This window comes from Balaenoptera physalus, assembly GCF_965194825.1.
Source record: "Balaenoptera physalus genome assembly, chromosome: 13".
Classification (NCBI taxonomy): domain Eukaryota; kingdom Metazoa; phylum Chordata; class Mammalia; order Artiodactyla; family Balaenopteridae; genus Balaenoptera; species Balaenoptera physalus.
Window position 1 is genome coordinate 17,306,759 of NC_138892.1, and position 23,407 is coordinate 17,330,165.

General features: G+C 42.9%; 1 protein-coding gene and 1 long non-coding RNA gene across 9 annotated transcripts in view; both read left to right on the plus strand.

Moving 5' to 3' along the window:
- The first annotated feature begins 263 nt into the window (after positions 1–263).
- APPL2 (adaptor protein, phosphotyrosine interacting with PH domain and leucine zipper 2) overlaps positions 264–23,407 on the plus strand; it is a 51,241-nt gene continuing 28,097 nt past the window's right edge. For 3 of the 8 annotated variants that reach the window (XM_082419395.1, XM_082419397.1, XM_082419399.1), the window contains exons 1-5: positions 264–543; positions 6,523–6,663; positions 7,067–7,165; positions 18,105–18,164; positions 18,717–18,788. In XM_082419395.1, coding sequence (XP_082275521.1) covers positions 490–543; positions 6,523–6,663; positions 7,067–7,165; positions 18,105–18,164; positions 18,717–18,788 — 426 coding nt within the window. In that variant the 5' untranslated portion in view covers positions 264–489. Of the gene's footprint in view, positions 544–1,466; positions 1,606–4,832; positions 5,932–6,522; positions 6,664–7,066; positions 7,166–18,104; positions 18,165–18,716; positions 18,789–23,407 lie in introns of those variants that run through there. The other 5 variants (XM_082419402.1, XM_082419396.1, XM_082419401.1 and 2 more) reach the window with 5 other exon arrangements.
- Positions 8,725–16,461, plus strand: LOC309640627. Its single transcript, XR_014252318.1, has 2 exons — positions 8,725–11,301; positions 11,615–16,461. It is a non-coding gene; the product is annotated as an uncharacterized lncRNA (long non-coding RNA).

Below are 23,407 nucleotides of genomic sequence, written 5' to 3' on the forward strand. Positions count from 1 at the left end.
ATCAGCAAAACTGTAAGCTCCTATCTCCTTGACTCAAAAAATCTGGAGAGCCACACGTAGATAAAACCTTATCTTTCCGCTCTTGAGTTCCCCCTCCTGGGCTTTAGATGCATTGACCGGCATAAAATTAGGCCCCTTAACTGCTGAGCCTAACACCCTTCGCGTTCGCTGGGCGCCCGGCTGACCCGTGGGGTCTGCGGTTTCCCGCGAGAGGTGGGCGCGGGCGGAAAGCGGGGCCGCCACACTTCCGGTGGCAGGGTCGGGCGCTCGCCACACTTCCTGTTGATGCGGCTCCGCTGAGGGCTGGGCCGAGAGGAGGGCCGGCGGGCGGGTGGCGGCGGTCACTCACTGGCCAGGCGTGGGCGCACGCGGGGCCGCCCTGGGCACAGAGCGTCGTCCGCCTCGTCGCCTGAGCCTCGAGCACCCTCGGCCGCCGCGTCACCTGCCCTCCGTGCTTCCGTCCGGCCCTCGGCCCCGCCGCGCGGCACCATGCCCGCCGTGGACAAGCTCCTGCTAGAGGAGGCGTTGCAGGACAGCCCCCAGGTACCTCCCGCCGCCCGGGTCCCCCTCGCCCGAGGGCTTGAGGCCGAGGAGGCCCTTCCAGCCCCGGGGTGGAGGCTGGGAGTACGCCGGGCCCCCTCGGGGGCGAAGAGGGGGCGGGCTCGGCCGTATGTCTTGAGTCCGGGATGCTCCGGGAGCCGGCATCCCTCAGGCAGAGCTGGAGACGCCGGGAAAGCTCCCCGCGGCCGCAGTCTTTGTGTCCCGACCCCTTTCCAAACTCAGCTGAAACCGAGGCTGCTCGGCCTACGCTTGGGCTCCACCAAGTGCCCCGGGCAAATCATCTTTTTTTGCCTCAGCTTTGTCGTAAGATAGGAAGAATAATTGTACCTGCCTCCTAGAGTTGTTAGAATTAAATAAGGAAATGCCTGTCAAGTTGTTCGTGGGCAATGCCTGGTACAGAATAAGAAGTCAGTCTTACTTATTATCATTACTATTACTGATATGATGGGACCTGGTGGATTTAGGACCAGAGTGGGATGCAGAGAGCCTAGACCTCTTCCCCAGCGGTGCCAGACCTCCCCTTGGCCCTGTTTTCCCATTCGTGAAGAGGAAATTACAATACCTGCCCTATTTGCCGCACAGGGGAACTTCATTAGCGAGCGCACCCGAGATGAGAATCAAGTCCTTTGAGCTCTGCAGATGAAAGCTGGTGTGTAAATGTAGTAAATGAGTGCAGAATGACATTAGTTCATAAGTCAGTGCACCTTTCCCCAGGGAACCTTTGTTCTCCTTCATTAACATTTCCCCAGCTTCATATCTGCCCTAGAGGCTCTGCATCCTTGGGTTATTTAAATACCTCTCTTTATTCCCTAGTATCTCAACTCTTGAAAAATTAGAGTAAGAGTAACCTGTTTTCCTTTCACCGTTTCTCTTCCCTTTGTGCTTCCTTTCCATTTTCTTCTTAGTGAATTGTGCCTCCCCAGGATGATCCCTTGATGGACTTAGCAACACCCACTCTGCATCTCTCCAGTTCAGAATTAGTAGTCAAAAGGACTGTGTGCTTAGTTGCCTTGTGCCCATTTCTTTGTGATCTTCTTTACATAGGCAAGTAAGAAAGTGTAAGCAAGCTGTGATTTTTTTTTTTTTCTTTAATTGTTATCCACTGGTCTGATTGACTTCTCAAAGGCCTCTCTGAAGTCTCTAAGCTTCTGGCATTTTAATGGGATCAAAGCCCTGGGTAGAAGTCATTTTGTCCATCCTCACACCTGTTGCGTGGGATCTGAACATAGTATTGTGGAGTTTTTAATGATATCATTTTGAACAGAGATTTCCACTTGCTTTGTAGTTGGAGAAACTGAGATGCAAAGATATATTGCTTTCCTAACTGAACATGGTGACGGCTGAGCCAGGTTAGAGAAGTGGCACTAACTGATTCTCCATGTTGCCCTCACCGAGGAGTTACATTCGGAATTTTTGGCTCTCACATCAATGAATAGACACTGGTTCTGAGTTGTTTACAGGATGTGCTCAGCTGTGAGGTAGGAGACAGCGGACTGGCAAACGAGTCAGGACACTTGGGTCCTAATTGTGGCTCTAACACTAACTTATCATTTGATTTGGGCAAGTCACTCATCCCCATCCTGTGACTGGCTGGGTTTTCTCATCTGCAGAATGAGGGTCACGGAGCGGATAATATTTAAGGGGCTTACAATTCTGTCATATCTGCATGATTTATAACTGAGCTTGTATGAGGAAGAAGAGGTTAAGAGGCATTGTCATTTCTGTTTAATGTTCCTCTTTACGTAGGGAATTTGTCATTGCTTTTGAGACGTGGGTGTCACCCTGTGAGGGTTCTTGGTGAGGTTTGAATGGAAGCAAACTACCAGGAAGGTCTTTGATAACCATCAGAGCATATTTAGCACTCTTGTATGGGGTATGTGCCTAATGCAGCTTTACTGCCAAGGAGATTAATAGACTTGTAACTGGAAGGAATCTAATCCAGCTCCTTAGTTTTATCTGTAAAGAATAAAACCAGTAGCAAACACCTGTGCCATACATGCATTTTTATGTGCCAGGCACTGTTCTCAGTGCTTTACATATGTTATCTTATCTAATCCTTTCAACAGTCTTTTGAAGTAGGTCCTCTATTAAAATTACCAAGGAGCTGAGAAGTTAAATAACTTGCTCCCAAGATTATACATTATCAAGTGGCAGAGCCGGGATTGGAACCCAGGCAGTCTGCCTATGTTGTTCAAGTTAGCCCAGCTACCTAGCACCTGGCTTTTCTGTCATCAGTGACCTAAAATGTTTCACTAAAAGGAAGTGATCTTAAGAAACCATCTATTGTTTGTTTCCTCTTGTTTTATGTAGGGTATTTATGAGGGTTGCTCCAGTAACCTGGCTGCAAAGGATTCATTAAATGAACACAAAAGCTTTTATAGTTGAGCTCAGTGACCCAAGAAGAGCTGAATAGCAGTTGACTGACCTTATACACATCTGTTCATGCCCTTTTCAGTTCACAGTGCTGCACAGTGTATTATAAGACTAGTCTTTGTGCATACGTGTTTTATTTCTGGTTACCTCTGGTGTATGAAAGACGAAACATTTTAAGGATTAAGGTACTTGTCTCCACTGCTGTTTGCGAGCCTCTGTTCCTCGCTAGGTGCTGCTAGCTGCTGGGAACATAATGACAAATAAGATAAGAGTGCCTTCCCTCCGCTAGTTCACAGTCTGTTCTGGGAGACAGATAAGGAAAGCAGCAGTTGCAGTACTGTGTGAATGCTGCTGTGATACGAACACAAATGCTGCTTTGAGCTGCTGCAGCTCGCACCTCTCCAGGGGCTTATTCCCTTTCCTGTAAGTAGTGTGCTTTTGAGATAAAGTGTAGCACTGTTCCTTGCTGTTTTGTTACAATATTTGTTTATTGCCTTTGCAGTTGGCACAGCTGAAGCACAGAGAATTTAAAGATTAGGTTCTGAGATTATTCAGTGGGAGGTCCAGCTGGGAAACCAGGCCTTTTTTAACTCAAGCAGGATGCCTCAAAACATTACCTGGTGGTTTTGTCTTCATTGTGGAGGGCTTTTGTCCTGCTGTACTCTTTGTTTATGATACATTTTCCTTTCAGTAGGCTTGGTTCTACTGAGACATTTCTCTCCCTCTCCCACACTGTGGGAATAAGAGTTTTAATTGTTTTTACCTTAAAAAATATATATATGTATAATATTTATACTTATATATGATAAATATTAAAACATTTAAAATATATTTAAATATATATAAAATATACACATGTGTGTGCGTGTGTATATTTTACAATCACAGCTGTTAAAATTGTGCCATTATATAACTAGATGCTATTCTTAGGAGTGAAAAATGTCTAGGACTAGTTTATTAGATGACACCCAGTTTCTTTATTCTAAGATAGAGGGTAATGTGGAGCTAAGGCTAAGGTGTTTGGTTTCATTTTTCTGTCCATGCATACTCTTGAGAGTGTAGGGTAGTAGAAAAAGGACGGAATTTAAATCTTGATTCTGCAGGTTACTCAACCTCTCTGAGTTTGTTTCAACATGTGTAAAATTAGAATAAAAATAGTTGCTTAATTCTTATGAAGAATAAATAACATATGTAAAGTATCTTCATGCCTGCATATTATAGTAACTCCATAAATGATTGCTGTTACTGTCTTTGTAAGTGATATGCACCAATGTCTTTCGGAATTTTGGGGGAACTTTCGAGCAACTGGTATACCTTTGCCTGGTCCTTGGTCTTATTCCTTCTTTAGGTCTCAGAACATTCCTGTTCTTCCAAATATAAGTTTAAGCAGATGCGGAGCTGATAAATGTGGATATTAAAACAGTGTCTGAGATAGCAGGGTATATTTTTTTTCAAGGATGATCATGGCCTAGTTAAGTTAGAAAGGGAAGACGGGAGTGTTTTTGTCAGTTCTAATGGATGTCATGGTAAACATGTTCAGAATATAAAGAAAAAAAAACTTGTGATGTAGTTTTGGCAGTTATCACAGGTGAGAGCATGACAGTAGGATGACCCAAGAGAAGTCAGCTCCAAGCAGTCTGCATCCTGCCTCCAGACAGGACGGTGGGCTGTGGGCCAAAGAGCATGCCCACTGTTGAGACCCTTCTTTGCTAGGTGGTAGATGCAGCCTCTTGTGGTGGAGAAAGCATGGCCATTGGTACCAGCCAGACCTGGGTTTACATCCCAACCCTGCTGCTTCCCAGCTGTGGGAGGTTGAGCAAGTTTCTTAACCTTGATGAGCCTCAGTTTCATCATCTCTAAAATGGGATTAATGTGACTGTGGTGTCTACCTCATAAAGTTGTCGGAAGGATTAAATGAAGTAATATTTAGTGCTCAGAACAGTGTCGGACACATAGGAAGTACAGAGTAAATGGTAATTTTAGTTTTCTTTCTACTCTCTTTATGGAGGACATTTATACAAGCCCTCTCTTTTCATCCTGTGGCTCATTTTCCATTCTCTATATTTTATTTCTAAGAGTATTAAAAACAATAAATAGGACTCAACTAAATGGACATCGTAGTATTTAAAAAATTAAATATCCTCAATCCAGTTGTATCACTCTTTTTCATTCTCTTAGATATAATGTTATAGCAAAGAATGGAACCAGAATCATCATAAACATTGAAGGACTCCTCCAGCATTGGCACCACGAATACCAAAAGATTCTCTCCTATTAGATGACATTTATAGATAGCTATGTAGATAATAGTGTTGCTTTAGTGTTGAAATAAAATCATACATGTGAAACCCTTAGTGTCCAACATGTTATAAGCAAAGTTCATTATCTTCTTCATAATCAGTATCATCTGCTATCACTGTGTATTAGGCACTGGTAGGCACTTTATGTAATTCATTACCTCTAGTGTTCCCTGCAAATTAGTGTTAGAGCCTGAATTTGGACCCAGGATTGACACGGTCCCAAGGGGATCCCATATCCTTTGAGAGGCCCCAGTAGACTGTAAGCTCCTGGAGAACAGAGTTGGTTTGATCACCTTTGAATCTCAGATCCCAACACAGTGTTTCATCAAATATTGGATGAAGGCGGAAGTACATACATGAATGAATGTAGAGTGATAGACCAATCACTGTAGGTTCTCAAAACGTCTTTTAACAATCTTTTTTTTTTCAAATAGTATATTTTAAAGAGATGTAATAAAGAATTCTAAACCGATGTTTTTCACCTACTCACTGACATCCATTAGTGGATTATGAGATCCAGTGGGTCACACCCATGATTTTTGTTTTGTTTGTTCTGATCCTTCTGTTGATAAGAATTGGTACTGAAGAGAGTACATTGGTCTGAGAGCAGGTATTTTTAGCCTTAAAGACCTCGGGCAAAACCAGGATAAGCATGTACTACTGTGAAGTCCACCAGAGTTTGTCAACAATATCAAAGGTAGAATGATTCAAATGTCGGGGTTCCTCTTCCAGTTTATTGGGGGTGCTTTTGGGTCAGTTATTATTCTCTTACCTGAGATAGGTTAGAAAAAGAAAGAAGGAATTGAAATTCATTTGCAGGAAAATAATGAACCTTAATGGATTGTTCTTTGTAAGGTGCCTTTGGTATCATCTCATTAAAGACATTTCTATAGCTTACTCTCCATTCTATGCCTGATGGGTTATTTTCTGAAATATAGATCCCATTATCACTAATGTAGTATTTTAAATTCCCACTGTGCTGGAGACATTAACAAAAGTCCCTTGAATAGATATGGTCTCTTATGTGGTCCCTTGATACTTCTTTAGACACCATCCAATATATAAATATTTCTTTAGTGCTCAGCGTATCAGGCACTACGCATGAAAATGGTAGGAAATACCTTTCATCTAAGACTGCTCAGCTGCTCTCGAAGCACTGAGTAGTCTTCCCAAAGGAACTGAGCTAGCATTCTTAAGTTGCTATTTGAGTTTTGTGCCCAGAGCTTCCACTGGTGGGCCCATGGTACATGAAATTTCCCGGTCATGAGTTTGAAAATTGGTTGAATAGAATATGACGAAAGACATGGAGCCTGACTGTAGTATCTTAAGTGGAAAGAATGACACACCCCTGCGAGACGTCCAAGATTGCAGGAAACCGGACAGATGGTTAACTGCTGTGATGATGAAGTGCTGGGTGACCACACCCCAGGTATACACACAGGCCAGACATTGAGTTCAGTTTATGGGCTTGAAGGGAGAGACTGCCCTTTTTAACACTTATTTTATTGGATGGACTTTACTGGTACTTAGGTAGAGGCTAAAGTCGAGACAGGTAATAGCCCTTGAGTCTTCTTAACCCTTTAAAAATTGGCTTTCTTTCCCTGGCCCCGATACTCAAACTGTATTCAGTTTGCCCTCGCAATGTAGTCTAAAGGATTAGAAAAGGAGTTCTGAATTAAAGCTCTAGGAATCAGCTTATATTAGTATTAGCGATAAAAAAGTAAAGCCAGACAACAGACATCTTCCCTCCCCATATCTCTGTGTGCGTGTGTTTGTTTTACCTCCATTGTAACTTTTCCACTTAGAAATAAAATTGACCTCTTTTCTTGCAGACTCGCTCTTTACTGAGTGTATTTGAAGAAGATGCTGGCACTCTCACGGATTATACCAACCAGCTGCTCCAGGCGATGCAACGCGTCTATGGAGCCCAGGTATCCTCCTGCCCCCTCACCTGGAGAGGGACAGAGTGGGAGCTCTCTGCCCACCTTGAACTTCTCTCAGGAGGTTGAGAGATTTGAGTCAGAACACCACCATTTAAACTTTTGAAATAAAATCACAATTGTTTTTCTCTTCTGTTCACCTCAAAAAACTGAGAACAGTTTGTTTTCACAGCTTAAGAAATAGGGTAACTTTTCTGTAACTAGTAGACCCAGTAGAAAGGTACCACATAACTGCTTTTTAATTTTAAAAAAAATTCTACTCCAAAGGGAAACATTTGAGTCTCCTCTTCCTCCTTGTGAATGAGTGGGTTCAGTATTCTGAGGCATGGCTCTTTGTCTTTCTCATAAATGGTCAAGATGTCAGTGTAGGCGAGTAGAGATGTTTTTTCAAGGGCTTCCTCTGAAAAGACTTGAGTCACAGTTCTGGAACTGTTGGGTGGCTTCTTTGTTTTGAGGAACAAATATCTCTGCCTTGCAAAACCATGGAAAATAAATTGCTGAGTAGCAAAAGTGAAACTTTTTAAGATCAAGAAATGCCCATGTGTGTTACTTTCTAAGAGAAAACTTGTGAGTTACTTAAAAATAAAATTTGTTATGTTACACATCAAAATATTATGGCAACCGATACTTTTCATTATTGATTCCTTGCCGACTTAAGCCTGTATCTGTTAATATGTTCCTTTTTCTCATTGACGATCTCTAAATAAATACCACATTCAGTGTATAATAATAATATATCAATAATCATGTATACTCATTTATTTTACATAGCTCTTAATATTCATATATAATCATTTATTATCATGGTTTTATTAATCATTCATTCATATCATATATGGGGAAAAAAACTCAGCTCTTGCCATTAGGGAGCTTACAACTGGGTTGGGAGACAGACAAAAATAATTACCAAAGAGTGTTAGAGGTGCTAGGAGAGAAGGGTCACCTAACCTGGAGGAATTGTGCTGGGCACCCAAAAGGAGGATGATTATGATAGTTGAGACTTACTGAATACTTCATAGGTTCCAGGTGCAGTTTCAGGGGCTTTTACATGTAATCATTTCACTTAAATTCCCTAACTCTGAGGTGGGTGTTGTTATTATATCTTCATTTTGTAGGTCAGGAGATTTAAGGATTCTGATGATGAATGACTTTCCAATTCTACCCCATTAATACATGGTAGAGCAAGTCAGCCTGAAGCCAAAGCCCAAACACTTAACTACTAAGCATAAGGGTGGTCGCCTGAGCTAGGGAAGTGGCAGTGGAATTGGGAAGAAGTGGATTGGTGACTGATTCTATGTGAAGGGGTTGGGTGGGTGAAGGATGAATCAAGAATGATGCCCACGTCTTTGACTTGAATAACAGGGTGCATAGTTGGGAGAATACAGGAGGAGGAGCAGGGTGTGTGTGTGTGTGTGTGTGTGTGTGTGTGTGTGTGTGTGTGTGTGTGTGTGTGTGTGTGTGTGTGTGTGTGTGTGTGTGTGTGTGTGTGTGTGTGTGTGTGTGTGTGTGTGTGTGTGTGTGTGTGTGTGTGTGTGTGTGTGTGTGTGTGTGTGTGTGTGTCAGTGGCAGGAATGGCAGGGATGCCAATCTTAATTCTTTCCTTTTTTTTTCTTGGTGTCATCATGGCTTGCAGGATCTTAGTTCCCTGAACCTGGGCCCTCGGCAGTGAAAGCGCAGAGTGCTAACCACTGAACCACCAGGGAATTCCCCTTAATTCTTTCTTGAGAGGCTGATTTTGAGGTGTCCATGGGACATAAAAATGGGGAAAGAGATCTTGTTGAAAGTTCAGATCCAGAGTTCAGGCTGGAGATAGATATTTGCAAACTACTGTATTATAGAAGTGTAACTTGATTAATTGGAACTAATTTTAACGACCAAAAGAATCATGCGCTCATTTGTGATTTTGCTCGTTTGTTTAGGTAAAACATTTAAAAACTGGTACATACTTTGTCGATTTTTTAAAAGCCCTATTTATTTCTATTATATGTTTTTGTATTTTTCCCTAACTATTCAAAATTTAAGGGAACAGAAAATTTTTTACTGAGCTTATACCTGCTCTTTAGTAGTTTGAATATTATTATTAAGTGATTTGTCTCATGTTTAAGAGTCCCAAGACTTAGGGACGGTGACTCCGCCACTCCCAAGAGTCTCTGTCCTGCCTTTCCATGTCTGTCAGAATCATTTCCTTGGAGATGTCCAGATGCTCTCTTATGCGTTTTTTTCTTTTGAGCCAGAAAACTGCATTTTGCCAAAACTAAGTGGGTCTTGCATTCCAAGAGGCTGTAACCAGCTTTTACTTCACATCACATCACATGATCATCACATGGGTTACTGGCAGAAGCCCTTCCTTCTGCCTCGGCATTTCCTGCAGCAGAAGCTAGCAAGAACGTCTGGCTAGTGCTGCCAACTCAGTGACAGATACAAGCAGTGGTCAGTGGCATTCAGATCGGCTGGGTCAGGGTCAGTTGTTTTTCAGGTTTATTTGAACATGTTTTGTTTCTTTTCAATTAAATTAAAAAGAAAACTTTCTAACTCCTGTTTGATCAGTTTGTTTATATGTATGTATGAGGGTGGGAAGAAAGAAAGAAAGAAAGAAAAGAGTTACCAATGTTTTCATTCAACTTTTTTCCCCAAAGTTATGTTTTCCTGGTTTTATTTAACATTCTTCCTTAAATATTTTACACCTAGACGTGTTAAATTACATTAATAGAGTTTTATAATTTCATTTTTAAAAACAGAGGCACTTAGTAAGATGTTGTTTTTCATTATTATATTATTTAAACCAGATTTATGCTGCTGATAAATGATAAATATTCATAAAAGATATTTAAAATCAGGCCACATGATAAGTTTCTGGATTCTGATATAGTGAATACTATTTGGACCTTAGTTTTAGAAAGAGGAAGAGTAAAAAAAACTAGAGGAAAGTTCTATGAACAGTTTTGCTGATTTTGGCTAGTTTGGGGGAGATTTTAAATTTTATTTGGCTTAAGCAGTAGAATGAAGCTATAGGCTCTAAGCTGTTTTCAGCATTTTACAGCAGTCCCTGGTCACATGTGGTCTCCTGATTGTCAGATGTGCCTTTGCACACGGGGGAACTGAGTACTCCATCATGGGTCATCTGAATGAGGGAAGCCGTACACACTACTCATGCAGCAAGAGACGGCTTACTTAGAAAGCTCTGCTATCTTTCAAACTATTGACTAAATTTAAAACTTCTATAGTGTCTGAATAGATGCATGGGTATACGTATTCAGTAAAATCTGCTCAAATTTTGCATTTAATGCATTTGATATACTTGTTTTGATTCTGTATATCTACCGTAATTTTGTTTCTTTCCTAGAGAGGTTAAAATTTTAAAAAATCTTTTCGAAATGGATTTTTTAGGGTCTTACAATGAAATTTACTTACGTAATCTTACTTCTCCTCTCAGACATTGTACTGAGAAAACGGGAAGGTCAGATGATGTTCCTAGCAGTATTAGTGAAACCTGGCATCTCCTGGAAACTGTCTTTCTCCTCCAAAGGATGACAAGCCTCTGTAGTTGGTTCCTTCAGTCTGGATGGAATTTTTTATTTGTTTTGTTGATTTTTTTTTTTTTAAGTACATTTTGGATGGAATTTTTCCAAGTGAGAACCGTGGTTCAGGCTCTCTCACTTCCTTTCAGCAAAGCAGGCTTACACAGACACAGTCTCATCTCTGCAGCTGCTCTGAGCCAGACCTTTGGGAGTGCAGAACTCCTGACCCTAAAATGTAAAAGCCCACATTGGAGTTGCGAGTAATATCTTTTCAAACTGGGGTGAGACCGTGGGAGGGGATAGGAGTAAAATACTTTGAAGGGAAGATATGCATACATTTGGTATTATAAAGAAGAAAATATTTTTCTTTAGAAATGATAACATATATAGATATCAAGCTAAATAAGTTAATGTTCCCCTTGGGAAACAGAGTAGTGGGCATCCAGGAGTGTGAGCTTGTGATAGGGGAGAGAGAAGGATTTGGGAGGCAGACAGGATCAGAACTGTATATTTTAATAATAAAAATATTATTAGGCACATAAACATACCACACACTAGACAAGACACTGCCTGTGTATAATTTCATTTAGCTTTCACAATAAAGGAGAGGTATTATTATTATTATTATTTTTTTAATTGTATTTATTTATTTTTTGGCTGTGTTGGGTCTTCGTTTCTGTGCGAGGGCTTTCTCCAGTTGCGGCAAGCGGGGGCCGTTCCTCATCGCGATGCGCGGGCCTCTCACCGTCGCGGCCTCTCCCGTTGCAGAGCACAGGCTCCAGATGCGCAGGCTCAGTAATTGTGGCTCACGGGCCCAGTTGCTCCGCGGCATGTGGGATCCTCCCAGACCAGGGCTCGAACCCATGTCCCCTGCATTGGCAGGCAGATTCTCAACCACTGCGCCACCAGGGAAGCCCGAGAGGTATTATTATATAAGAGAGGTTATGTAACTTGCCTGTGGTCACACAGCTGATGAGTGGCAGGAACAGAATTTGAACTCAGGTCTTTGACTCCAAAACCTCCACTCTCACTCTGAACCTCTGTGCTGTACTCTTTTGACATACTGGTCTCTAGAAATGGCAGCAGAGGCTAAGGAAGTGGGAGTCTTCAAAGGTTGTTCTTGTCACCATAGAACACCCACACTTATCAGCCTAACAGCTTTGTAGTGTGTTATGGGTGGGAGCCAGCTCCTTTTTGTATCCCAGAGTAACTTCCCTTGTTTAATTGGTTTTTATCCATAATGGTTTCAATCAGTGCATTTTAACAGCTCTCAAAAACAGTCAAATTGAGGTTTCTATGACAGGGACAGAGAAATATGTGTGTAGCTTAAGGCATTCAGGAGTAGAGAGTCCCTGAGTGGTTTCTGGAAGCAACTTCAAAGACCTGAGTTTTTGCACTTGATTTGCATGTGGGATCTACAGCCTTCCCTCATTCCAGCATTGAAGGCTTTCAGATTAGTATGGAAGATTATTCTGGGCCAGGCTCATTCATTAGGTATGAGGTTAAGTGTGTGACCTTAGATGCATCAGATCTGAGTTCCAGTCTTGACTTGGCCACTTGCTGTGTGACCTTGGGCAAGTCACGTGATTGCCTGAGTTTCCTTATTGGTTAAACAGAGGCCATAATAATACCCACCTCATAGGTTGTTATTAGAACTAATACCTGTAAAGTATAAGATCAGTCCCTGGCACGAAGTGCTCGCTGTTAACATAACCACCTTCTAAGCCTTAGAATAATAATAGTTATGATAGCACTGTACCCTGGGACTGCTACTTGGGTTAAATAGAAGCTTGGTCCTCTGGTCTTGACGTTCCTGAAGGAGCAGTCTGTACCTGCATTCCTCACTTCCTCACTGCATAGTTGATATTTGCTCCTCCGGCTCCTCAGTCTGGGCTCCATCCCCCACTGGCAGCACAGGCTGCTTAATGCCTGGTTCATAGCCTCTCTCCACCCTCCATCCCAGGCAGCACCCGATGCTATTAACAGTGCCCCCTCAAAACTGTCCTTCTTTGGTTCCTGTGACAGTGTCTGTCCCGAGTGTCTACCCACCATTCTTGATTGTTCTCCTTTCCTGGCGCCCTTTTGCTGCCTGCCCCTTAAGTCTTGGTGTTCTCCAAAATTCCACAGGAGTCCTTCTCTGGTTAGTCTCTACTCGTTTCCTGGGCAAAGTCACTTCTTCAGCAAAGCCTGGCCATTTCAGAATCTATTTCTAGCCCTCGTCTCTAGGTCCTTATTCCAAACGACTTTTGCCTATTGTCACTGTGGAGAGTGAGTTTTCAGCTCTTACCTGGGCTGTTGCAGCACCGTCCCGAGCAGTCTTTCTGCCGTCAGGGGCTTGTTTTCCCCTTCAATCCATCCTGTACTCTCGAGCTACCACATGCAGACCTCCCTTCCCTCCCTATCTTCACCTGCTTCCGTGGCTCACTGTAACCACAAGGCAGAGGTAAAAACTCATCAAGGCACACAAAGCTTTTCATGAGCTGAGTTCCAGCCTACTCCTCTAGCTTCGTCTTTGGCTGTTCCAGAACGTGCCAGGCCCTCTGCACATCTCGAGACTTTGCTGTGCCCTTCCTGCTTCCAGGACTCCACGTGGACCCCTTGCCCTGGCAAATGGCCTTCCCGGCAAATGGCTTTTAAGACTGACCTCAGGTCCGAGGTGTCTGACACCTTTTCTTTCTTCCTTTTCTCCCTTCAGACCAAAGCGCCCTTCAGCCGTGTGCCCAGATGCCCTGCACTCTTGTTGGTCAGAGCACTGAGGGACAGTGGGGGATTTTCTTTCCTCCCTGTGCACTGTGAGCTCTGAGAGCAGATTGTCTTTGTCTCCAATGGCCAGCACCTTCCGTGGCCCCTCTCAGTGTTTGATAAATAGGTGTTAAAGGAAAGACTGCATCCGGGCCACCTCGACCAGACCGTCGGCACACCCCCTCTGTGCGCTCTATTGTCCCTCCCAGATCTGTGTCCCCTTGTCAGCGCCTTAGCTCGGCGCACTGCCATCATGGGTCATCCAGTCTAGGGTCCGTTCGTCTTGGACTCCCCCTCCTTCCTCATTCACTCTAGCCTGTTGGTTTTTGCCTCAGCGATACCAGGCAGATCTCTGCCACTTTCTGGCTCGGGCTCAGCCTTTTTTCTCTCTCACTCGACTTAAGGTGGTCTCCTGACCCTCATGTCATCCTCTTTCTCCACCACAGCCATTCATGCTTTTTCTTCTGCTCACATCTGACCTTGTCATTCTCCTGCCAGAGTTCCTCGGGGCGTCCCTGGTGCTGGCAGAATAATGTCAGAGTCCTCAGCAAGCGTCCCCACATGGCCCGCCCCAAACACAGCTCTCCAGCCTCTGTCCTTGCTATGTTTCTCACCACTCCCTCTGTGCGCCGCCCGCACCCACCCCCCCGGGGCTCCTGATCCAGTGCGACCCCCTGACCCCAGCTTTGGGGTAGCGCTGTGATGAATGAGACTCTCAGCCACTTGGCTTTAGGTAACATTTCTGGCCAAATGTTTGGCCTAGATCAAAGCAGTGCCTACACTGGGACTTTGACTCTAGTGGATTTCCTCTGCCCCTGCTCCTGGCCTCTCCATTCCTGCCCAGAGGCCTTTGGGTGGTTTCAGGTGACAGTTGCAGTTAGCGAGCGCTCTGTGCCACCATAAGGTAAACATTCCTTTGCCCAGAGCTCAGTTTTCCTTCCGGGTTTGTTAACCACTGGTCTTTCTGCCTTGGCGCCAGCCTTGGGAATTTCTGATGAACATAGGATATTCTGTCGGTAAACCCTCCGTCAGGTTATCTCTTAAGGCTTCCTGTGAGGCACCCAATAGCATAGATAGTAACCAGAGAGCTTTTCCAGAGTGTTGGACTCTTACTCGCAGAACTCCATTTAGAATCTACATTTTAGGCCACCACGTCTGCTGGACTACAGCTAGAAAAGTACGGGATTTATGCTGATATCTGTAGCCCCTGTGAGGCCTGCTCACTGAGTACAGTACTACTAAATACAGTTTTGGACTTTGGATCAGAATAGTATGGTGTTAAGCACTTGGGCTTTAGATTTTGAGTCTGACAGATCTGAGGTGAATCGTTGCCTTGCCAGTTACTAGTTGTGTAATTATAGAGAGGTATTATCCTTTCTGAACCTTTTTCTCCTCATTTGTAAAATGAGGGTAAGAATATACCCAACCTCATAAGTGCCTTGTAAGAATTAAATGTAATAATATATAAAAAATGCTTAACAGCAATGTCAGGTCCCTAAAAAAGACTCAGTAAATGTTAGCAGCTATCTTTATTATTGTTACTGCTAATATTTACTGTTCACGGAAGTTCCAGTTTTGCAAGTCTTGTTGCAGAGATAATTAGGCAGGCTTACCTCACAGGTGTGTATTAATTAGGTAAAGCATTTCATAAAACCTTTGTGTACAGTAGATTAAGTGTGAGTAAGATTAAAGTTGGTCTATTTTCATGTCACGTGTTCTGTATAGGAGAGGTTCATTTCTTTTCAGGGCGGTTGACAGGCCATTTTAGACATGTATTGTTTGTACCCAGTGGAATCATGCTGGTAGAACAGAATCTTGCTGCCTGAAATCACACACATCTGAAATACATAGCACTTTCAGAAAGTATTTCTAGGAGAGACCCGGCAGAGTCCACTGTACACAGGAATTTTGGAAGCACTTGTCCTTGTTGTGTGCTGTGCCCCTTCTTCCTCGGCCTCAGTGGAGTTGTGCGCATGGCACATGAGTGCCCCCCATTGGCCTGGGCACAGTCGGACGCTAGCAGCTCCCTGGCAGGTGTGTCCACTACACGTGGGGTGCTTGCCAGTACCTTCTAAAGGAGAGAAGAATTCAGGTAGCCTGTGGCGCTTGCTTGTTATGAAAGCACGGAGGGTGGTTATCATATCTGTTGACCGGTCTCTAAAGAATACAGATATGGGGGAGTAATATTTTAGACTTAGCTAAAATAAAGAAAAGAATGGACCAGAAGAGTAGAAACTGTTTCTTGAGTCTGAAGGATTGTAGCTTCATGGAGAGCCTCCTGAGGGAGCTGTGGCAGAGGACGGCTCTTTTGAGACAGTTACTGTCTAAAGCAGGATCAGTACTTTACAGCCCTTGGACTGGCCTCTTATTTTTGTAAATAAAGTTTTATTGTAACAAAGCCATACTCATTTGTTCATGAATTATTTATGGCTGCTCTTGTGTTGTGACAGAGACCGTATATCCCATAAGCCAAAAATAATTGCTATCTAGCCTTTTACAGGAGAATTTTGTCAACTCTAGCCTAAGGCAATGGCCTTCTCAGGTCTTTTCTCTTAGCAGGACTTGGGATCTTAGAGAGTAGTGTTTAAGAGTGTGAATTTTAGACAGACATGAATTCACATCCCAGCCCTGCTACTAACTAGCTGTGTGACCTTGGGCAGGTGGCCTAACATCTCTGTGCCTCCATTTCTTCTGTAAAATTGAGTTACTAATTAGAACATGCCTGACAGGGTTGTCAGAATTAAATGACATAATGCCTGGATTGCAGTTAGTTGGTATCTGGCATGCATTAAGTGCTGTGTAAATGTTAGCTGCTATTGTTAGGATGATTCTGTGGGTCTGCAAATCATAGTCTACGTCGGGCTGCCTGGGGAGGCAGATGCCAAGGTAACTTGAACAAATCCATCTTAAACGCACTGCTGCTAACTCAGAGAAGAGGAGATGGGGATTTTCTGATACAGCAGGGTAGCAGCTCAGTGAATGGGCTAAGACCCTTGTTCCCATGCACCCTGATCTTCAGAACAGCACTGCTAAAGATGGTCAACTGGCTGTTTCCTGGCTGACTGCTTTATGCCTGTCCACTCTGTATTTTATTGCCCACCATTTGTGATGTTGCCTTACAGGGTTAGGAAGTATTTCTCCCCTCACACTATGATTCCAGGTATTGTTTAAAAACTTGAAATTTATATGAATCTTCTAACCTTGTTTGTTCCTTCATTCATCAAACATTTGTGGAGTGCCTGCTCTGTGCTAGGAATGGTTGCATGCTCCTGTCTATATCCAGGACATAGCACTTCTGGATTTGTTTGTTTGCCCTCCTCTTGGCTTTGTGACTGCCAGCTCTGGTTAGTTTTCAAAGTGGTGGCACCCCAGTAGGATGCCAAAGCCAGGAATTATCATTATGTTTGCCTGACTTTATTCTGGGGGAGAAGAGAGAACGCCACGTTTCAGGGTCTACTGATGGCTGTTTCTTGGGGCAGATGAAGGAAGTCAGGGAACAGGTTGACCAGTTATCTGCAAAGAAGGCCCAAAAAACATAGGATTAGGCTCTGATGGGTCTTGCAAAGGAGGCCCATGAAAAATAAAACAAGCTCTGGCAGAGTTCAGGCCTTACCCCTAAGGAACAGCAAACCCAGGGGAATTAGAAAGGAAGTGGAGGCCAAGGCTGGCCAGTGCCCTCCCCTTATCTGCTCCAGGTCAGACCCAGTAGCTCCCTCCCTCTCTTAGGAATACACCCTGAACCTAAAAAGAATCCTTAACTGAGCTTTAAAAACGTAAGACACGTTTTCTAGGCTGAATGTGTTGATGATGGGAGGATAGTGGTAGACAGCTGCTGTGTAGCTGAAGATCAGAGGGATAAATACGAGAAGAAGAAAGTGGACAGTATTGGCCAGTGAAAAACAGCACAGAAAGGGCCTTCCCAGGCATTGTAGCTGTGCTTCTGTGTTACCGTCCATCATTACTGACCTAGTGCTATAAATTTGGTAGAATCTGACTGTGTGATAATGTTGCTTAAATTCCCACTGCACTTAAAGTCTGCAACTGGGCCACGGAGCCCCGCATGCCCTTGCTCTGCCTGTGTTGCCAGGCTTGTCTCATTTCCACGCCTTGCACCCCATGCTCCAGCTATGCCCTGCTTTATAGCTCTTCAGACAGGCAGGGTGCTTTTACATGCCTGCCCCTCCTTCTGGAAAGCTCATCCCCATGGCTAGCTCCTGGTCTTTCTCCAGGGGTCTGCTTAGAACATCTCTTCCATGGTCTTCTTGAGGACCGTGTAGATCCTCCAGTCAGGGCTTCCTGCTGCACCCAGTATTTCCGTTGTGGTTCTCATCCTGCTTGTAACTATTTTTTAGTGTCTGCTTCCCCAGTAAACCCCATGAGGGCAGGGACCACGTCTTTGTTGGAGGTTTGGCACATGTTAGTTGTTTATTACATTTGTTTACTGACTGAATGACCAGAAGGAGCATCAGTTTATAAATGATGGGGAGGAAAAAGCAAGCTTTAACCTTTTAATTTGTTTTGGTCTTGTTTTCCAAATAATTTCTGAACAAAATATTTTATTATTTTACAGATACATACATATTATGTTTAAGTGATTCTCTGAGGTGGCATTTTTCAGTGACTGTGTATGCACTGGACAAATCTTACTTGCTTTTCTCTTCTCCCTACAGAATGAAATGTGCCTGGCTACTCAACAGCTTTCTAAGCAACTGCTGGCATATGAAGAACAGGTAACTTGATATATATATGGCATATAATGCTGTGCTTAGGACTCAAGCGGAGTTCTTATAAAGGAATTCTCTAGAGGCAACCTTTAGAGACCTTCCCTCCTTCCTTTCTTTTTTTCCACAGACCATTTCCATTTTTTCTTTTGTCTTGCCTTTTCCTATCCACTGATAAATTCTGATGATTGTACCAAAGTCTTTATGATGTATTCTTATTAGCCTATAGAAGTAATCAACTGCCCTGAGGGTTCATATTTTTCGAGGGACTACAAGTGAATCAACACTAAGAATTCCAGGAAATAAACTGAAAGATACCATTATATCTAAACAGAAGGGTGATGACCGACAAAGGAATAGCCTGGGAAGGGCGGTTGACTGCGTGGCTGGGGCAGAACAAGGGGAGAGCTCTAGTTCTCCGCAGTCAGACACTCTGACATGATGTGCTCTTGGGAGAAGAGAGGAAGTCGAGGTGGAGGGCAGGGTATTATGGGGCAATGCTATAGTGCTGAATTCCCTAGCATTCAGTTAACACCTGCCACTTTTCTTCTTTGGTCGTAGAATTTTGCTCTTGGCAAAGGCGATGAAGAAGTAATTTCTACACTCCACTATTTTTCCAAAGTGGTGGATGAGGTAAGATAGCCACATGGCAAAATTTTATTTGATTCTTTTTTGAACTTTCTTTCATCTTTATTTTGGCCCACTTTTTATTTTTAGATACTACTTAAATATCTGAGAAGGTATCTCAACCTTATCTTCCAAGGTTCATTTCATAAAAGAGGTTGTATGCTGTTCCATTTGTTTCTGGTTTGAGGGGAAAGGCTTTGGTATATATGAACAATAGACTGAAAGAAAGACTTCTAAGAATTCAGTTTCCTAAGGAGGGAGAATTAGTTTCTCAGGGCTGCTGTAATAAAATTACAAGTAGGTGGCCTAAAACAATAGAAGTTTATTCTCTCACAGTTCTGGAGGCCTGAAGTATGAAATCAAGTTGTTGGCAGTGCCACGTTCCCTCCAAAGTATCTAGGGGAGAATCCTTCTTTGCTTCTTCCAACTTCTGGTGACTCTGGGTGTTCCTTGGCTTGTGGCAGCATAACTCCAATCTCTGCCCCTGACTTCACATGGCCTTCTCTTCCCACGCCACCCCCGTGTTTTTTCTCTTCTGTCTGTGTCTTTTCTTCTTATAAGAACTCTTGTCAGTGGATTTAGGGCCCACCAGGATAACCCAGGATGGTCTTATTTTGAGATCCCTTATTGAATCTGCAAAGACCCTTTTCCCAAATATTCACATGGTGTTTGGTATAAACATATCTTTGGGGGGAGTGTGATTCAACCCACTACAGAGAGATTCTTACAACTGTTTTTGTAGCTGTATTGTATAATACATTTGGAATATTTGTGAAAAGCAGGTATTGTTATAGGAAAAAGTACATAAATCCTAATTGTACAAACCGAGCTCAGATGCTACTGGTGTGGGGCAGAACCCTCTGCCGAATTAGGTAGGTGTGAACTGTTTCATCTTCCAAGGAGTGTGTAGTGCCTACCGTGGAATATCATCATAGAGAATACGCAAAAAAGGCAGTGCACAGATGCCATTTCACTGTGCAATCATTGATATGAAGGTAACGCTATCTTCAGTTCATAAAAGGAGAAACTAACGTTCATATAAAATTGTACCAATTGCCTGTTCATTCATTCAACAAATCAGTTCACCGAGGCTTATTCATTCAACAAACATTTACTGACCACCTACTATTTAGCAGATGCAGTTCTAGGCACTGGGGATATAGATACAAACTGTCCACTTCCTTGTGATCTTTGTCCTCTATCCCACTGCTGTGGCTCTTTGAAGTGTGTGATAATATGGATGCATATCTATTCCAGAAGAGTAGGAGGATGAATGGAAAATGGAATTAGAGAGGAGCAGAAAGTAAATTTTTTTGAAGGTGGGGAGAAGAATTTTTCTTAATTAACAGTGAATGACTAACCCAGGGGGAGAAGCAGTAGTCTACACCCACTGAAGTTATGTGTTTTCTTGACTAGAGGAGATTTGCTCAGGAAATGTGATTAGTTGTCAAAACCCTAAACCAGGATTTCTACTTTAAGATATTTACTCAGAGCTGTATTTTCATGGGTGGGAATGATGATTCTTTTTTTTGAATTAATTTTTTATTGAAATATAGTTGATTTACAATGTTAGTTTCTGGTGTACAGCAAAGTGATTCAGATATATGTATCTTTTTTTCATATTCTTTTCTGTTATAGTTTATTACACAATATTGAATATAGTTCCCTGTGCTATACAGTAGGACCATGTTGTTTATCTACTTTATATATAATAGGCTGTATCTGCTAATCCCAAACTCCTAATTTATTCCTCCCCTCTTCCCCTTTGGAAACTGTAAGTTTGCTTTCTATGTCTGTGAGTCTGTTTCTGTTTTGTTAATAAGTTCATTTGTATCATGTTTTAGATTCCATGTATAAGTAATATCATATGATATTTGTCTTTCTCTCTCTGACTTAACGTCACTTAATATGACAATCTCTAGGTCCATCCATGTTGCTGCAGATGGCATTATTTCATTCTTTTTTATGGCTGAGTAGTAGTCCATTGTGTGTGTGTGTGTGTGTGTGTGTGTGTGTGTGTGTGTGTGTGTGTGTATACACACCACATCTTTATCCATTCATCTGTCGATGGACACTTAGGTTGCTTCCGTGTCTTGGCCATGTAAATAGTGCTGCTGTGAACATTGGAGTGCATGTATCTTTTTGAATTAGAATTTTCTCTGGATATATCCCAGGATTGGGATTGCTAGATCATATGGTAACTATTTTTAAGTTTTTTAAGGAACCTCTGTACTGATTTCCATAGTGGCTGCACCAATTTACGTTCCCACCAATAGTATAGGAGGGTTCCCTTTTCTCCACACCCTCTCCAGCATTTAGTATTTGTAGACTTTTTAATGATGGCCATTCTGACCGGTGTGAGGTGATACCTCATTGTAGTTCTGATTTGCATTTCTCTAACAATTAGCGATGTCGGGCATCTTTTCATTTGCCTATTAGCTAATGACAATTCCTTTAGTGGGGAGTGAATCATTCCAAAAGGATGGAAGCCTAGAATTGTGGTTTAAAGGCAGTGTCATGGCCTCCTGGAAGCTTAACACTGTGAGTTTTTAAACAAGCCTCTCGATGTCAAGACCTAAGCCAGTGAAAGCAGTTAACTCAGGTGGGAAGAGTAGAGTAGCTTTTGAGGTGGTTTTCTCAAAAGGTGGGCCTACATCAGGTTGAAAATTTTTCAAGAGAAGTAATTTGACTCAGAAATTGAAAAATCCAGCTAAAAGTAGAGATTTGTGTTGCTTATATTTAATAGAATGCATTGGATTCAGGTGTTCGATGTCTTAGGCATACAGAGATTTTTTATCCTTGGTGATTGCACCAAAAGCAAGGTTTCTAGATTACTTCCTTTTAGTGCATCTGAGACAGGAAATCTTTGACATTATGGATTTCATTGCCCAGTATGTGTCAGGCCCTCTGCTCTGAGTGTTTCCTCTTCATGTTTTGTTTTATTGTCAAAAGAGCCATGCAGGGAAGATGCTGTTAACGCCCATTTTCCATGTGACGATACTGAAGTGCCAAGAGGTGGTCTGTGCTCTTTGCACTCTCCTCGGCAAAGGTGCTGTGTTTGGAAGTGGTTATCCCTTACCTCTCAAAGCCCCAAGGCAAAAAGTTGGTGACACAGACCACTTGATCCTTAAGAAGCAGTAGTAGAGTAGCTAGGAAATTTGCTATTCTTGAAGTGCATAACCACTGGAAAAAAACCATTTAACCTCTCTGAGTTTTGTTTTTTTTCACCTGTAAATGGCAGTAGCAGGACAGACCACTTAATTAGGCTGTTATAGAGGTTAAATTACATAATTATATCAGAGCATTCGGCGCAGAGCCAATTCATCTAATTCACTGTTAGTAAAAAAAAAAAAAAACAACAGTACATTTCTTATTGAAGTTATTCAGGAAAAGCAGTTAACACATTCTGTCCTAATGCACTTTTTGGCATGGCTGGCTTCCTGTGTTCCCCGCAGAAAAAGCTGCCATTCTTTGGCTTGATTGAAAGATAGGGAGAACATTGACTTCTTGGCCTATCGCTCCCTGGCCTGACAGACGGTTGACCTTAAGCCAGTCTTCAAGCTTGTCAGAGCCGCCTCTGCAAGCACAACCCTGTAGGACCAGATCTGGTGGGGGGAGATCCGTGTGCAGAAGGGGGATTCGGACGTGTGACTGCTATCACTGCTGAAAGAAAACTTTGCCAGATGTTTACTCCACAAGATGACTGCTGGGTGATTTCCCCTTATACACCCAACAGGAATCCCAGAGCATCCTCATAATATCTGGAAGTCTGGGCCTTCCACTGTGTTCATTACTGACTACCACATGTTTAAAGTTTTGGCAGATGTGTGAGCATGAAAGACAAACTCTATATCCCAGACAATGTGTTGGAAAGCGCATGGATTTTAGATCCCAGTAGCCCAGGATTAAGATCCCAGCTGTGTCACTTAGTTGCTCTCTGGATTTGGAGATTTATTTGACCGCCTGTAAAAATGAGGATAATAAATAACAGCCATCTAACAGAGTAGGTGGGAACTAAGTGGTATAAAGCACGTAAGGGTGGCACACAGAAAGAGCTCAAAAGTGGTAGTGCTGATGGTGATAATTTTTATTTCTCCTAGACCATTGACAAAGACAGGATTTAGTAAGGCCTTGAGGTAGAAGGGGAGAAAGAACCAAGGACTGTTGAAATTATCTAGTGAGGAGGAGCACATTTGAATACAGCCTTCTTGTGCTTAGAAAGGTCTGAAATCTGGCTGAGTTATTTCCGCGGGGAACATTCTTTCTCCAGAGCAATTCCCGGGCCCCCAGTGTCTGTAGTTGCAGGGTTAGTAGGTTCCCAGCAGGCCTGTCTTTCAGGGGTGACTTCAGCCCCCTCTGAGAGTGAGAGAGCACACAGAGGCCCGGCAAAGTGCTGACCTGTGCTGCCAGCACATCAGAGCTTTCTCCCTCTCTAGGCGGGTGTGGCTCACATCAAGAACACAGAGCCACAGTTTGCACAGTTAACAAACAGTAACTGTGGGCTCAGGGACTCTTTTAGCAAACTTAACGGATGCCCCGGTCAGTTAGAAACTTGCATTTAGTTTTTAATACCTCTTAGCTTCTGTCATTTACTACTTTATGAAGGGTATTTATTTGCTTAAGGA